This window comes from Ornithodoros turicata, unplaced genomic scaffold (assembly GCF_037126465.1).
Source record: "Ornithodoros turicata isolate Travis unplaced genomic scaffold, ASM3712646v1 Chromosome21, whole genome shotgun sequence".
Lineage (NCBI taxonomy): Eukaryota > Metazoa > Arthropoda > Arachnida > Ixodida > Argasidae > Ornithodoros > Ornithodoros turicata.
The window spans coordinates 1,092,004-1,109,762 of record NW_026999337.1 but is presented as its reverse complement, the minus strand read 5'-3'; the positions used below and the strand labels follow the sequence as shown (position 1 = coordinate 1,109,762).

The window sequence follows — 17,759 nt, the reverse complement described above, 5'->3', positions numbered from 1 at the left end:
ACTGTAGGCCAGAACAGCGATTTGCTAACGACAAGAAGAAGGCAGTGAATGTTCGACGCTGGCTAAGGCTAGACCGAGCGGTAGCGTCACGTACTCATAAGGAAAGAAAGCAAGAACAGGAGTCGGACTCTTCCGCACGTTGTTGCGGGGAGACAGAAATAGCTAGACGTGTTCTCTGATAGAATCCCAAATTCGCGCATCCATTTGCACGTTTCGCGTTCTAATATTAAATTGACGTGTACGTGCCATCGATGATTTATGCAGACTCGTCGGTCTCTCCAAGCGTTCGATGCGGAAGCCACGACAGCACGCTACAATGTTCTGAGCTTGCTGTGAAACGTGACTGAACTGTATCGTCGGGCCATGTCTTGTCGCCGCGTCTCAACAATCTAAAACGACCTGAATGACGGCATTTGAACGGCACGGAAAATTGGCCGACAGCCGCTGGTGAAAACCCAAGCTCTTTGCCTTCTGGTCAGATGTACAGTGCTGGACCAAAGTTTACGGAACATTCCTTCGTCAGAGTGACAAGCTAGCAGCTAATGGGACCGTATGGACATGTCCCTAGGTAACCCCAGTCCCCTGTTTGTTAGTTCGTACGGTACCATTCGCTGCTAACCTGTCAATCCGAGGAAGGACTGCGCCGGAGCGTGTGCCATAAACTTTTGTCTAGCACTGTACTACCATCCATCTCTCGGCAAAACCCACTTACACTCAACGTCGTAACACTTACACTCAAGAGTGTTGAATGAGCATGCTCATTCATGCTCACTCATGCTCAGTGTGGCGAATGAGTTAACCATGTGTGAGCAAACGGAGAGCTGAGGCGGGGAGTGAGTGAGCATGAGTAAACGTATGGATAGCTGAGCGGGGAGTGAGTGACCGCAAACATTGCTCTCCGTTGCGACATATTGGACCGGATGGCATCATATTTTACTCACTGTATACCGGGTGTTTCAGTTAAATCCCCGGGCTAAATAATTCGCGAACGGATGCACCAATCGAAGAACTTTCTTTTTTACAAGTATCTATGAGATACCGCCTACAAGTTGCGCACCGATGAATGAGTGGGAGGCGCTCATTATTTAAATAAAAATTCGAATGAGTTTCGTAAAAAGCAAAACTCCTAAAGCAGGGCACTGTCGGCATTAAAATGGGTACTACCCCTTTTGGGACCTTCAGTGAACACCTTTTAGGGAAAAATCATCCACGAAGCGGGTCATTTGTTGCAGTAATTAGTTGGTTTCGATTTACATATTTTGTCGCGGTTGGTCGCGCTCAAGCGCAAAAGGACGCTCTTCCACTCCCTTATCCACCAATGAATTACGTCGTTACACCAATCAAATACACCAGTGACGCGCTTCGCCGCGATCAGCCGCGACAAAATATGTAAACCGAAACCAACTAATTACTGCAACAAATGACCGGCTTCGGTGGCAGATTTTTCTCTAAAAGGTGTCCACTGAAGGTCCCAAAAGGGGTAGTATCCATTTTAATGCCGATAGCGCCTTGCTTTAGAAGTTACGTTTTTTTCACGAAACTCATTTGAATTTGTATTTAAATAATGAGCGCCTCACACTCACTCACACTGTGCGCAGATTGTAGGTGGTATCGGACAGATACTTGCAAAAAAGAAAGTTCTTCGATTGCTGCACCCGTTCACGAATTATTTAGCCCGGGGATTTAATTGAAACACCCTGTATGGCTGCGCAGGCTACAACGTGATCTCACTGCAGAGCGTGTACGGGTTTCCAAGCGCAACAGTTCAGAAAATTAGTTTGTTTTCTAGGTAATTACCAATTATTTATTTATTTATTTATTGTCAGTTCCCACCAACAGCTGAACCTACCACCTACACGGAGGTGCACTCTAATTGACAAAACACCAATACAGTAAATAATACAGATAAAACAGAAAAGCGCTAGGCAACATTAGACACACAAATAAGAATAGACAGCAGTTCTAAAAACCTCAAAATTAGAAAAAATATCAACATCATTATTTTGGAAGTCATTGTAAAAACACTGCAATCGAACAATCGGAGAGGATATATAATATGCATATAGTACCGACTACAAAGATCAGAAGGTGGAATAGTTCTGCAAATAAACCATGCTATCTAGAATGGAATCTGTAGCAACGAAATATCGACGGAACTCCACCATTGAACAGATTTCCCCGGTACTCTAGAAACAAAACTTCACCGCATAGTACGCTCTGTGCCAGCCATAGGCGCGAATGATAGGGTTATGATGTGGCGCCCCGCTTCGACCAAGTTGGCTCCACGCCTTCTCGTGGTGCGTTATCACGCTCTTCCCTTTTCCACGGGCTTTGCCCGGCCGAATAAACCTTCAGTTCCGATTTGCTGCTGTAGCGGGCACTTCTTTAGCTTAGCTACTACAATCTGGTGACCCGAAAAGAACTCGCCCATGGAGAACCCCGGCAATCCCTCAGGCACATCTGAGGAACCTCATTTTCGTCCTACCCGCTTTCCCGCACCTGCCCAAGCCATCCAGCGAACACCACCAGCGATGGGCCACATCTCCGTTCGGCTGCCGCCATTTTGGCACCGGAGCACGTTCATCTGGTCCCAGCAAGTTGAGCCTCAATTTCCCCTCGCTGGCATCACCAACCAGTTGACCCAGTACAGGCACATCGTCGCTTCTCTGCCAAACGAAATTGCCATGATATATCGCCGACGTCATATCGGGCCAGCCCAGCACCACTCCATACGACCGCCCCAAGGCACCCGTTCTCCAACGGACGACGCTATCTGAGCGCAAGCGGCTTTACCAATTGTTAACGGCTGAAGAGCTCGGCGACCGAACACCGTCTCAGCTGCTCAGAGCTATGCAGAACCTTCTAGCTGACAGAGCAGCCACTTTTGATGAATCCCTGCTCCGGGAATTGTTCCTGCAGAGGTTGCTGGCTACTGTCCAGATGGTCCTCTCCACTGCCGGCGGTTTGCCACTTGCCCAGCTGGCTGAGCATGCAGACAAGGTGATGGAGGTTGCTCTCCCTGGATTAAGCATAGCCGCAGTCTCCGGCACCAACAGACCATCTCGCGGTCCGGATCGCCCTCTGCACGACTGCCACCCACCCTCACCCTCTCCAGCTGAGCTCGTGGCAGAGGTAGCTGCCATGCGAACTGAGGTTCAGCGCCTTTCCGAGACTGTGGCTGCCCTGCACTCTCCTGACAACCGTCCACGATCTCCACGCAGATCCTCTCGCTCACGCCGTTCCCGGCAGTTCTCCCGACGGCGACAAAGCCCGTCACCACACGACAGTGCCAACCCACCTCGTGCTGGTATCACGAGCGCTTCGGCGACGCGGCTATCCGATGCACACGTCTTTGTGGCTGGTTGGGAAATGCCCCCGGGAACCGTTGATGGCGGCCAGCGTTTCCCCGTCTCAAGCAGCAAGTCGCCTATTCTTTGTTGTCGACCGCGCCACCAAGACAAGGTTCTTTGCTGACACCGTCAGTGTCATACCAGCGTCCTCCTATGATCGGCGGTGTGAGCCGTTACTCCATCTGATGGCAGTCAACAACACCGCCATTCCCGTTTACAAGGAACAATTCATCCGCCTAAACCTCGGCCTACGAAGAATATTCCCGTGGGTGTTCCTCGTCGCTAATGTCACGCAGCCGATGCTCGGGGCGGACGTCTTGCACCACTTCGCCCTTTCTGTTAATGTCGCCCGTCGTCTGCTCGTGGACGACAGCACCCCCCTCTGTGTCCGAGCCATCCCCACCATTCCTTCGCCGCCATTTGCCATCCGTGACGTTCGCCACCTCTCTGTGTCGTCGCCTTACGCAGACCTCATTCACGAGTACCCTTCGCTTCTGCAGCTCCCGGACTGGACGAAGCCCGTGCATCATGATGTTGTTCACCGTATCGAGACTAAGGGTGCACCCGTGTTCTCACGTCCACGTCCCATGGCTCCCGAGAAGCTCAAAATTACGAAGGTTGAGTTTCAACACATGCTGGACATCGGCATCGCACGATCTTCTTCTGCTAGTTAGTCTTCGGCCCTTCATATGGTCCCCCAAAAGACCGGGGACTGGTGGCCCTGCGGGGACTATCGCGCTTTGAACTTTGTTACCGTTCCGGATCGATATCCTCTGCCACGTCTGCAAGATTTTGCGGCCGACCTCCACGGCATGAAGACGTTTTCAAAGATCGATCTTACGAAGGTTTACCACCAAATACCAGTTGCTCCCGAGGACATTCCGAAGACGGCCATCACGACCCCGTTCAGTCTCTACGAATTCCTCCGCATGCCGTTCGGCCTTCGTAACGCTGCGCAGACGTTTCAGCGATTTATAGACACGGTAACCAGAGGCCTCCCATTCGTCTTCGCGTACATAGATGACATCCTTGTTGCAAGTTGGGATCCTGCTGAACATATGGAACGCCTTCGTCTACTCTTTTCGCGTCTCGCTGCGCATGGCATCGGAGTGAATGTCGCGAAGTGTGAGTTTGGCGTCTCTTCTTTGGAGTTCCTTGGCCACCAGGTCTCCGATGCTGGCGTATCGCCACTTCCACGGAAAGTCGCCGCCATCGCCGACTTCCCCCGACCGGAGTCCGTGTGCCAGATTCGACGCTTTTTGGGACTCGTCAATTTTTATCGCCGCTTTATTCCTCACTGTGCGAGCGTCCTCCACCCTCTTGAAGCCCTGCTGTCACAAGACCACTCTTCCCGCCAGGGCAAGCGCTCAAAGCCCTCTTCGAAGTCCGCCGACTCGCCTCCCACCATCGTTTGGACGGACACTGCTTTGGACGCTTTCCGATCCGCGAAGTCCGCTGTAACTCTCCTCGCCCGTCCCACGGCCGTTGACACCACGGCCGTTGGCGCGGCGCTCCAGCAGCAAGTTGGGGCAGAATGGCGGCCTCTTGCCTTCTTTTCCAAGGCCCTCAAGCCCGCCGAAACCCTGTATAGTACCTTCGGCCGAGAGCTCCTTGCCGCACAACTTGCCGTCAAGCATTTCCGCTATTTCTTGGAGGGCCGCGATTTCACCATACTGACGGATCACAAACCGCTCAACAGCCGCTATTCACCTCGAAAGACACGTCATCTAGCTTTCTTAGCTGAATTTACCTCTCGCATCGAGCATGTACCCGCATCGCAGAATGGTCCAGCTGACGCCCTAAGTCGCATCGCGGCTGTTGACTTCCTGTCGTCTGAAGCCCTGGCTCGAGCCCAGTCGGATGATCCCGAACTTGAAGCCCTTCGATCTTCCTCCACTTCCCTGCGCCTGCAAGGTGTCGCCATACCTCGCACGGGCCTATTTCTTTGCTGTGACAGCAGCACAACGCCACCACGACCGTATGTCGCTCCCGCTTTCCGTCGCGCCATCTTCGACTCTCTGCACGGGTTGTCTCACCCCGGAGTACGACCAACTCAACGGCTCGTAGCAGCCCGTTCCGTCTGGCCGAAGATGCGCTCAGACATCCTCTCTTGGGTCTCCTCCTGTTCTGCATGCCAGAGGTCCAAAGTTACCAGGCACACATCCGCACCACTTGGACGCTTTTTACCGCCCGACTCCCGTTTTTACCATGTCCACGTGGATATAGTCGGGCAGCTGCCTGTATCTTGTGGTCAGCGCTACCTCCTAACTGCTATTGACCGATTCACCCGCTGGCCCGAGGCGGCCCCCATGCCTGACGCCACCGTCGCCGCAACTTTGCTATCCACTTGGATTTCCCGTTTTGGTGTACCTTCGGTGGTGACCACAGACCGCGGCGCCCAGTTTGAAGCGAAGCTTTTTTCCGAATTCCTTAAGCTCATGGGAACACGGCGCATCCGCACCACTTCGTATGGTATGGCCACCAATGGTATGGTCACCAATGGTATGGCTGAGCGCGTCCATCGCCAGCTTAAAGCCGCCATCATGGCACATCAAGAACCCACCAACTGGCCATCGATACTTTCGGTTGTCCTCCTGGGCATCCGTGCGTCCATCAAGGCCGATCTCGGATGCAGCTCCGCCAAGATAGTCTACGGTACCACGCTCCGTCTGCCCGAGGATTTCTTCGAGGTACCCACGGTCACACCTGACCGCAACACTTACGTCAACGCTCTCCGTCGCGTCTTTCAAGACCTCCGTCCGGTTTCGCCGCGTACCCTCTCGTCACGGTCATCTTTCGTCCCGCAGCAGCTGCTGTCTGCCACGCAGGTCTTCGTCCGCCGGGACAAAGTACGCAAGCCCCTCGAACAACCCTACTCTGGTCCGCACCCCATCCTGAGACGTACGGAGAAGTTCCTGACGATTTCCGTAAACGGCAAGACGGACACCGTTAATCTTGACCGAATCAAGCCCGCTTTCGTCGAGCCCCAGCTTCCGGTTTGCTTCTGCCTCGCAGCACCCGAATACATCGCTCAAGCCAAGCCGCCCCCAAAAGTCTATAAACGTGTGTCCTGGGCCGATCGCTCCTTCGGAGTCTAGGGGGGAGGCCCTGTGGCGCCCCGCTTCGACGAAGTTTGCTCAACGCTTTCTCGTGGCGCGTTATCACGCTCTTCCTTTTTCCACAGGCTTTGCCTGGCCGAATAAACCTTCAGTTCCGATTTGCTGTTGTAGCGAGGACTTCTTTAGTTTAGCTCCACAATGACTTCTTATTCGAAGAGAGAGAGGAGCATTGCATGTTTGCGGCAATTTGGATAACAGGACAGCCTTATTTGTGAAACTTAACATATTACACTTTCCTGATATTGTTCGATTGAAGCAGGGGACTGGGGAGAGCTGTCACAGTTCTGATCTTGCTGTGACGAAAGTACGTTTCAAAACCGACGACCGAAAACCAAAGCTGGGGTTTAGTGCGATCTTTTGGCTACACAACGCACATATTAAATAAAGCTGGCTTCAAAAACAGTATATAAAAAGCATTTGTGCGAAGCTCGTCCAGTGTGACAATACGCCCAAGTAGCGGGACAGGTTCCCTCAGCTGCATTTTCTCATACTCTTTATTGTGGATGTGTACCAAATGGAATACCCATTGGAAGTGCACATGTAAAACAAACTAAACGAGCAGCAAAGAACACAGTATCTTAAGCCTTGCATTTGCACAATGTACACGTCTGTGCTAGCTGCCCAGGATTGACTAGTGAACTGCAAGCTAGCCATTACTGGCTGTAGACCAGAATTATACAAGTATAAGCTCAGCGCTTTATGTGCTGAAGTTCTGTTCACTAGATTTTTGGCATTCCAAGTAGACTTTCGTTGGTTTGCAACAATACGACTCTTGATATGAAATTGTGACGACCGCGGCCTTGGGAGAGGTGGTCGCACAAAATCGGGTTCGCCTTTGAGTGGGACGAAGAGTCCAGACGAGAGGCACAGGATTGACAGCAATTTATTTCTATAAAAAAAAAAAACTCTGCCTAGCCCTACGGTACTGCTTAATCTTATGTTGGGAACTGCGTGCTTTTGGACTTACATCCAGCGAGCGACGTCCCACGATGCTGATCGTCGTGTTGCCCTTCAACTGCGTCCGGGACCGTTCCGCACGCTGCTTTCACTGAGGTTGATCCGCTGCCGGTTGTACGCTGAGTCAGGTTCACTGTCTGGTCGGGCTCGGGAGGTTCAGGATGCGGGAGCTGCAGGTCGGTCTCCGAGGTCGGACCGCAGGCTGCTGGGTGGGGCTTGGTCACAGTTTTCGGTGTCCACTGTCGTAGACCCGTCGAGTTTTACTCCTCCAGACGCACTTTCTACATTCAGGTGACGCGCCGCTTTTAAAGGGACCGAAAAGTGAAAAATAACCCCCATATTTTTGCCCACTGTCGTGTACAACATCGTTGTTTGATAAGACACAAAAAGCATTACTTCTCAATTCGGCATATTTTTTACGTATACATATTTTGAAGATTGCGGGAACATGGACGGTGCTGCCAGCGAACGGCGAAAAAGAGCAACTTGGGTTTTCGGGTCCAGGGCTCCCAGGGATTGGTCAACCCTTACCACGTGAGAGTTAATTGTGTAGAGAACAAAGTTGACGCACATTATCTTACAGCTAAACGGCATTTTAAAAATGACGCTCACTTCCATAGCTCTTACGTTAATAAAGCATTCAGCTACTTCGCCGCTACGAGCTACGATCCGCCGCGCCATCTGCAAGGCCGTCTGTGTTATCGCGTTTATTGTTTACGTCGTGGGTGGTCATGCTGGTCGCGCGTAGCAGAAAGTGTAAGTGAATGACATGTTCGTGACTGTTGTGTCAATTATTCGAGAGACCTACATATGCCTGGTGTTGTTTTAATGTTGAGGGATGCAAAAATCATGTTCGTTTACCATCGGCGGCGGGCGTTTTCTACCACAAGATTCAACAGGAGAGTGCGCGAAAACGAATGTCGTTCGAAACACTCGGTTATTAGATGTAGCAGTCGTGTCGTGTGCTGAGCTCATTTTGCTGCCGATGACTACGAATATATATGCCGTAGAAGGCGAATTGCGAAGACGTAACGAAGCACACTGATGCTCTGTACCCAGTGATTTTGGTTCACCGAGGTGACGAGTTCAACACAACGTCTTAGGTACGTACAGGCGTCACACATGTATAAATTATGATATAGCGATGACGTATTCCATTTATGTTATCCTACTTGTCCCGTATTCAACATTATCAACATCAACAAATTTAACTTTAGGGGCCTTCCAGTGTTGAAGTGGCGCAAGACTGCTTCGTGTGTGTGTAATCCGGGCACTCAAGTTGACATGACAGAAATAGCTGAAAGCAGGTATTCAAAGTCCACAGATGGAAGCACTAGATTTGTTACGTGTTGCAGACTTTGTGACATTTTTTGGAGTCTTTGGACAGGTGCAGAACATTAGTATGACGTCAACAATAGGAGAAGAAACCGATGAGTACAACTATAGCTTGTTTGAAGGGTACAAGAATACTTCCTGTTGAGGTGTAGTTATGACTAAGGAACGCTAATTAATTTTCTACAGATGCATCCTCTACACTTGAATGCCCAATGAAACAGCGAACGTTCATTGTCTTTGAAGCCCCACTACTGGAATTGTTCAATGTGTGTAAGAGCTGTAGTGAGCCATGCAAGGTTACCACATCATATTGGTCCGAAATTTGCAGAGTTCCCCTGTCTCGGACGCAACTGTCATTTCTCTTTATTGCTCTTCCGATCCTACCTTCTCAGAGATTAGTGTGGTTCACCATACACTGCATGGGCACTGCCTTTCTCTACTCATGCTTTCGGTTTCTTGTTCTGTTGGATAAACCTTCACTTTAGTTTGCAGCCATCACGGTGTCTACTGTGCCCCTCTTGTCTACTGTGTCTACTGTTGCCCCTCATCTATATTTATGTGCTATAACGGTATAACACATCAACATGCCAACAACCTGCCAACAACTACCAAACAACCTTGCCTAGTCCTATTTTTTACTTAGAAACTACACGATGTGGTAACATCCACATATATACAGTTTTAGCCGACTGAGATTTGCTGTTTTTGTGCAACCTTCATTGTACATTTCTTTGTCTTACTTAGCATGCCTTAAGAAATCTTCTCATCTTCATCAAGATGACAGGTCATTGTTTGATCTGCAGCATTATTGTTCCTGTAATCTTTTCACCAACAGAGAACACAAAAGTGAACAAATGGTAAAATATAACTAGCTTGTTAAATTCAAAAGCAAAAGGCAAAACTGTTTATACGTCTCTTCTTTATTTTGTTGCAGGTTTTACAACTCTATCTAGTATGTCAAAACATCAGAGGGCAGAAAGTCCTACTCTGTTTCCTAAATCCCTGGACGATAAATAAGAAAGATATAGTTTAAGTTGTGACAAAACGCTGCTTCTGCTCTTATATTATATTTCAATTAAATGTTACGATGCATTTGTAGTGTACACTGAAGCCAGTTTCAATTTGCAGGGCTGTCAAAAGTACTTTACAAAAGTACATCTCAATTACAGTAACAGAGAACTTATGCAATAAATTATTTAGCCATTTTGGAGTACTATGCACACCAATGGTGCATGGTTAACTTTGAACCCAGATCAAGGGTTAATAATACTTGAAGTCAGCCTTGAAAAACTTGCAGCACGCACGAAATGAAAATATGCTGACATCAACATTTCTTCAAGTCTGCGCACTGATGGGAAAGCATCCCTAATTGCATGCATGACGCAGATAGAGATCCAGTGGAGTACTTTCTATTGTATTTTCTCGGAGCACCCCATATCCTTCTTATGAATGGAAGACAGGTGGTATAACGGAATTTCCTGCAGAAATAAGGGTTTTCCGTCCAGTTTGCCGTTCAAGTAGCGCATAAAGACCATGCTCTTCAGTTTCTCGGATGTATGTAAAATGTATGTAAAAGACACTTGCAGTACTTCGGTGTCAAGGCGCAGTATTTCGAAATATTCGTTAGTTCTGATGCAATTGTCTGTCTGCCTTCCACACGCATTCTCTACCTCTCGGCAGAAAAAAAACGTAGTATCCGTCGGTTTGCATTTCACACATGAACACCTGCACGACGAAAAAACAGCGCCTCTTTCGGCTTACACAAGTGCTTCTCCCTGATACATGGAAATTTCACAAAGCAGTGCATGTTCACGGCACGGTGAGCTACTGTTGAGGACGAATGTGACTCCGATTGATCTCTGGACGAGGAATCTTCTGCTGCGAAGAACACACTTTCCACCACGCTAACGCACGAACAACAGTTCTGTGTGAGCGACAGTTCTCGAATGCCGAATTCCAGCGCACTCATGTTCAAGAGGCTCGACATTCTCGACGTAGAAAGTGGTCATAAATGCCCACTGCCATTTTCGTTTTCGCCAGATTAGCGCCCGGAAGTGCGCGTATTACATGCGTCCTCGACAGATGGCGTGGGGTCATGCAATTGTTGACAGACTGCTCGGTCTCCTACTAGGTCCCTGGACATGCAATTATGGAAAATTCGATTTCAGAAAAACTACAGCGATTTCAGCGGAGTCCTTTGATATTTGAACTTTTGAAGGTTCAAGCTTTTCGCTGAACATAAAGTTCCGACAGGTTTATATTCACATTTCGGTCCCTTTAAAGGATGTGGCCCTTTTTCTCTATGTGAGAAGCGTCGACGTTCTCAAGCGGTCTTCTCTGTCCACTGGGTCTCCGTTCCACTTTCCAAGGTCAGCTGCCCTCAATTTCAGCCCTTTCACTTTTCTGTCCAGAGGGGAATTACTTTGGGCTTTTTTTTCCCCCAACTGGACCAAGTGCGGTAGCAACCTTCGACGTGCCTCTTTGTGACCGTTGCTCTACTTGGAATTCGAGACTTGCTGCTTGGTACACATGGGCCATTGCCGCGCCAGAAAGCCATGAACACAGCTCCAACAAAGGCCGAGCAGAACCACAAAGCTATAGATTTTAATAGGGGAATATTACGCACACGTGTCCACGTGGCTGTACGCCGAAATAAATCTTTTAAAATAAAACATTAGAAAATCCACGCTTAAAATTCCACCCTTCGAAATCCATTTTCTGAAATAAACCGTTTAAAAATACACGTCCTCAAAATAAACGCTGTTAAAATAAATCATGGCTAGGCTTAGGAAGGTAATGCTCCGTATCATAGTAGTGATAGCCGTATGGGCGACACGATGTTCTTTTCGGCGGAACATGCTATTATGGTGTTTCTTACTCATGTTTGTATTGCTATCAATTACATAACAACTTAGGATTTCGAAATATCCAGCTTAAAAGTGATGACGACGATGCGCGTATGAATACAGGACGCGCGCGCACACTTGATCATACCTGGGTAGTAATAGCATTACTGTAATGAAATTACAGTAATGAATTACTTTTTCTGGTAATTTGTAGTGTAACGCATTACTTTTGACATTAGGTAATTTGTAATGTAATTTAATTACATTTGGGCTGTAATTTTAATGACATTACTCATTACTTTTTACAAAAGAATCGAGTGTGTGTTCTGTGTTGGCACTTGGCAGAAAGAGAGTTGGGGGACTGGCAAGAGAAAAGAATTCCGACGGCACTATGAACGGTGACGCACTCAATCGGCACGTGGAACGTCAATTCCCTTCTACGAGCCAGTTGCCTTAGGCAGTGCACTCACAAACAAACATTGTTAGGTCAACGGTTTGTAGCCCTGGAGAATCATTGTTTGCGGGCCCCATCCTCCTGAGAATCTTCCTGTTGTCGTGATACAACCTACTTCCGGTGTACCGAAATCCTCGTTCGTAGTTATAGCCCTGGCTAACGCCAAGCGCGAGGAGGGTACTATTTTCCGCGGCGGACGTAGAGCCGTCGGCTGTCCACCAATCGGAGACGATGGATGTTAAAAGATTTATTTCGAAGCGTTTATTCTTCAAAGTTTATTTTTCGCAGTTTATTTCGACAGCGTGGATTTTCACATGATTTATATTGAAGAGTTTATTTTGCAAATTTGATATTTAAGAGATTTATTTTTGAACGTTTTATTTTTACATGATTTATTTCGGCGTCATCCCGTCCACGTTGGACATGACAAAATCAGTAGATGGCGGTGCATGAAGCAGCTAAACTATACATTGGTGCTCTACGACTTCACCTCCATAAACATCTTCACAGCAGCCTTTGCGCTGACTACACCTGTGAAAGCCCGCAATGGAACGGCAGCCATATATGCCATGCTGCTGCCTAGAGCCGACGGCAGTTTGTATTGCGTCAAAAGACGGTGTGCCCACTAGCTTTTCTGATAATACACGCATACTTTGCAGGTCGCGAACTGCAATTCTTTAATTTCAGATATTGCATGTACTCAAACTTGTACGTAACTTCAATACTGTACTCAAGCTACAATATGTTAAATATTTTTGAGAGTTGACTGGTATATACCTTAGAAATATTTTTTCAGAATCAGTATCGAATAGCTTAATTTACATACTCTCTGGAAGTAACTTGTACTCATTTCTGATGTTACTCCAAATACTTGCTTTTATTATTATGTTTCGTGTGGGAGACAGGAAGGTCGAGAATAAGATTTGTTTCTTCTCTTTTCGTAGGGCGGTATACTACGACGTAGATGTCTATACATTTCATCTCCGGTACCTCAGTGGTACCCCTATCTTCATGCTCCGTAGTCTGCAGAAGCAGGCGGCGCTTTAATTTAGTGGTTTCGCGAGGTCAATGTGTTGGCCTGAAGGGCATGTTGGTGAACGCTGAGTGTCCGAGAAGTCAGGGGAGACATCTGGGAGGTAATGGAAAGTAGCAGTTGAGTTTTCCTCCTTCTCTGAGCACAGCATCGGATATCCGCACGAGCGACAGTATCGCTGACGTGTCAGTGGAGAACATGCGCAAAGAAGATGTCACTACCAGAGATGTCATGGAAGCAACAGTATCCGAACAAGTATTCCTCTCTGTCGTAAATTTGTTTGCATTTGTTATTTCATGATCAATTTCAGAAATTTTAACATGATAGTATCTTAAAAGTAAGTAGATTGTTACTTTTGTGAGTATTCAGAGCTCTAGTTAAATACTTTTCAAAGTTGTGTATTAAGTACATTACTCAGGTACTCTTTTACCTGCTGCTACTCAGTAGCTCAACTTCACTATATATTTTCAGAGTCTTTCACAAGCCTGTACGTACTACAGCACGAAATTGTTGCCAGCGAGACACGTCGCGCATGCTTCTAGCAATAATCTTATTGGCCCACCTCGAATTACCAGAAAACATGTGAAAGAACAACGCACGAAATAGAAACCTCTGTGCCGCAGGCGTATGCTTTGGCGGTTAAAGGGTTAATGTGTTCGTTGCACAATTCTCCTCCCAGCGCGATGCATCTTCTTGTTTTGCGCACAAAGACATCTTGGACTTCTAGCTGGAGATAAGTAGTCCTCCTCAGTGCACGCGCTCCTTATCTGATAACTGATTTGTCCTGGTTAGACTCGATGTCCTTAGCCGATGTGCGCCAAATTGCAATTTGAGGAGACATACGCATTAGTAAGCTCAGAGACGACTGTTGTGGCGGTCGACTAAATCGATACTCAACTTCCACAGCTTTATCATCAACCAGTTAGTGGTATACACCGCATGAAATAACTGCTCAGCTTTATCCCAACAATTAAAGTTGTTACAATCTAAAGGACACGTTATAGAGCGTGATTCACGAAGGTTGCCGGCAGAATAATTCCTAAACAGCTAGAGCTATTGAAGGACCTTATTTTTGATAAACATCGTCGAGGGAAGCGCTGATCAGTGAGTCGCTCATTTACATACATTCATTAATTAAATTACGATCTGAACTTCTAAGTTTCACTTCCGACGCTTTCGGCACTTCTGCCGTAGCGATCGGGACTTGGCGAACAATACTCCAGAAACAAAACCTACGTCGACGATTAGTGCTATTTTTAGTAATTGTTTGGTTTCGGTTTGCAAATTTTAGGCGCGGGGTACAGCAGCAATGCACTCTTTCGCTCACCTATCCCGCTGTCGAGTTCATCTGCATGGTGCAGACACGGGGTAGATACGGAACAGCCGCAACTGAGATGTTCGCCGAGGAGCCGCCGCTACCACTTGCGGGCCGCTGTAGCCGCCGAGCATTATGGTCGACGCGTGGGTGAAAAAACCGCGTCAGCTTCGTCCATGTTTGTGCATTTGTGTGCGTGCTCGTGTATATCAGTACTTTGTACGGATCATGAGCGTTCCCAGGATTTTTTTCGAAGTGGGAGGGACAAAGTGCTTTGTGGGGGCAGAGTGTGCGACCTCCTAACTAGGGTTGGGATCCCGGGATCCCGACGTCCCGGGATCCCGGGATCCCGGACGATTTCTCGGTCCCGAAATCCCGGGATTTTCTGACCAAAAATCCCGGGATTTCGGGATCTTAAAGCTCCCATTATGGCTTGGCATTGCTGGTGTAATGCAAGAGGTAGCTTGATGAAAACAATGGCTCCGTAGATTCGCTCTTTGAAGCTTTCGTCCGCGAAAAGTAGCCACGGCACAGCAAAAGCTCTCATCCGTTGCGCCGGCGAGGGGCCGGTCAGCGCACGGGGTCCCTCTGTCTTGAACTGGTGGCAACAGTCGCACCGGCGTCCGACTGTCTCGCCGACACAATCCGAGCGTCCGTGTGGTGCCTACATTGCCACTAAATGGTTGAAGCGTGACAATGTCCGCCGTTCGCTTCTTCGAAGTTCCGTCGAAGTGCAGTGACAGTAGCAGTGTATGGTTCTACTACTTACGTGCAGAAGATGGACAATCGGCGAAATGTAAGAGATGCGACAGGGTGTTAAAGACTCTCGGTGCCTCGACGAAAGGTCTCCATACGCATCTGCTGCAACATCATATAAACCTTCGAGTGAGGCCTGCAAACGAAGACGCCACAAAAGGAAGCCTTCCATCGACATCGAAGGTACCCAAATATTCTTCACCAACGCTTGATTCGTTTCTGGCGAGCGCGAGCACTTCGATTGAATATAGGGTAGCACGGATGGCCGCCAAGTGTGGGTTATCGTTTCATGTGATTGCTTCGTCAGAAGACATACGTGATGGCATGCGCGCTCTTGGACTGAAGTTCCCTAAGGATAAAAAAACTGTCCGTCAGTACACAATGAACTTCTACATTCAGATAAAAGATGTGTGCAAGCAGGACCTGAAGAATGAGCTCGAAGCAGGGCGTAAACTTGCCCTGACATTAGACGAATGGACGTCGGTCAGGAACCGTAGATACATGAACATCAATGTTCATACCGCTGGTGCAAAATTCAGGAGCGGTGTTTGCTCTTGGAGTTTGGGACTCGTAAGGATCAGGTGCGCGATGCCGGCAGAACAATGCGTGGACGCCATTCGTAACAGGCTGCTGGATTTCGGCGTCACCCTCGGCACAGATGTCGTCGGCCTTACCACAGACGGAGCGTCGGTAATGGTTAAGGTTGGAAAAATTTTGGAGCCGTTGCAGCACCAATTATGCATGGCGCATGGATTCCATCTAGCAGTCACTGATGCCTTATACGCTTTGCCGGCGAACATGTCTCGCGCGGATGAAGAGGAAAAAAGTAGTAGTTCGGAGTCGGAAACAGACGAAGAACTTGATGGTATGAGTATAATGGATGACGCAGTAGAGGTCCGGTCACCCACTCACAGGGATGATTGCATCCGGGACATCATTAATAACGTCCGTGCGGAGATCATGCGCTTCAAGCGATCTCCGAAAAGCAACGACATCTTGCAAGCTCACATCACTCAAGATCATGGCAAGGAACAGGTGTTAGTTTTGGATTGTAAAACGAGATGGAATTCGCTTCTTGCGATGCTTGAGCGCTACCTGAAAGTACGCGACAGCGTCAGGAAAGCGCTAATTGACATAGGATCGAGAAGTGAACTTTCGGACTCAGACATCGCGTGCATAACTAGCGTAGTCGCGTGCTTGAAGCCCGTCCACCTTGCTGTTGAGGCACTTTGTCGTCGCGATGCCCACCTTCTGTCAGCAGACGCCACAATCAAATTTGTGTTCGAATGTCTAAATGAACAGGAGGGTGCTTTTTCGCGGCTACTGAAGGAAAATATCAGAACACGCTTATGTCAACGCCGCACGATGGCATCTACGGTTCTGCAGATACTGCAGGACCCCTCTTACGGCTATCACGTCGAACGTCTTCTCGACTCGTCTTTCAGGACCGTCACCTCCGACGCTCTCCGCATATTTCTTACAAAAGTCATACAGCGTAATGAACGCCGGGAAGAATCTACAACAAGACTGTCTGCTTCGCCTGTCGAGCGAGAGATAGACGATATCCAGGAAGCAACTGCAGCAGTGTCAGATCCTCATGACCTCAAGAAAAAGTTGGACAATGCAATAATGATGGCATCGGCGTCGAGTGAACGGACTGGGGCATCATCACCCAATCGCTGCACAGTGGAATCCCGCCTCCGGAAAGAAATCGGACTGTTTCGGCATGGTGGAGGAAGAGGAGCCCTTCTAGAAGAGGCAAATCTCTACCTCCGATCCATTGTCCCGACCAGCGTGGAGTCCGAAAGGATTTTCAGCTCGGCAGGAAATCTTTGCACAAAGATTCGGTCACGGCTTGACGACAGTACCTTGGACGCTCTGTGTTTCCTGAGGCCGTTTTTTGAGCAACGAGGCAGTGGTGATAGTGCTAAAGACTGAGACTTCAGGGCTGCTTTGCTTGCGCGTGAAAGTGTTGTTTGTGGAACCTTAAAAAACCTGGAGACCAATGCGGGCAATAAAATTAACAAGCTGTTCCTTTCGTATAGCGTTAGAGAGGGCCTGCAATGTGTCATTGGACGTACGGGCTATTGCCGAAAAGGGAATTGCACAAAATCCCGGTCCCGTCCCGGGATCCCGGGATTACGATTTTCGAATCCCGAAATCCCGGGATAGCAAAAAGGCGTCGGGATTCCCTACCCTACTCCTAACCTCTTTTCCCGTAGGCGCGCGCTACGGGTGTTCGTGGTGTTCAGAGGTTGATATTATTATGGCATCTGAGAAAAACCGTGACGACCTACGAATAAAGAGTGCATAATTTTAACGATATGACCTTGAAGCGCCGGGGGAGCCACGACCCCCCTTGCCCACCTCTCGGTACGCCCATGGTACGGATACATGATAGAGAGTTTTAGATCATCGTACGCTATCGCCTTTGCGTACGTAAGGGATAGCGTTGATGGTTCTGCGCACGCCCATAACAGAAAGAGAGCTCCGCGCAGTGCGCAGAACCACCAACGCTATCTGTTACGTACGCTATTGTCTCTGCGAACGATATACTAAAACTCTGATTTTGAAAGCTGTTACCGATCGTCACG

General features: G+C 48.5%; 2 protein-coding genes across 2 annotated transcripts in view; both read left to right on the top strand.

Annotated features, from left to right (window-relative positions):
• Positions 1–17,759, top strand: part of LOC135373116 (membrane frizzled-related protein-like) — a 608,751-nt gene that overhangs the window by 276,355 nt on the left and 314,637 nt on the right. The gene's annotated exons all lie outside the window — the stretch shown is intronic.
• Positions 3,536–4,024, top strand: LOC135373134 (uncharacterized). The gene has a single exon (XM_064606395.1). It carries the CDS (start codon positions 3,536–3,538, stop codon positions 4,022–4,024), a length of 489 nt encoding a protein of 162 aa, XP_064462465.1.

What these genes read in the sequence shown, in the direction of transcription:
- LOC135373134 (XM_064606395.1), top strand. Translation starts at nt 3,536, where the DNA reads ATGGCAGTCAACAACACCGCCATTCCCGTTTACAAGGAACAATTCATC.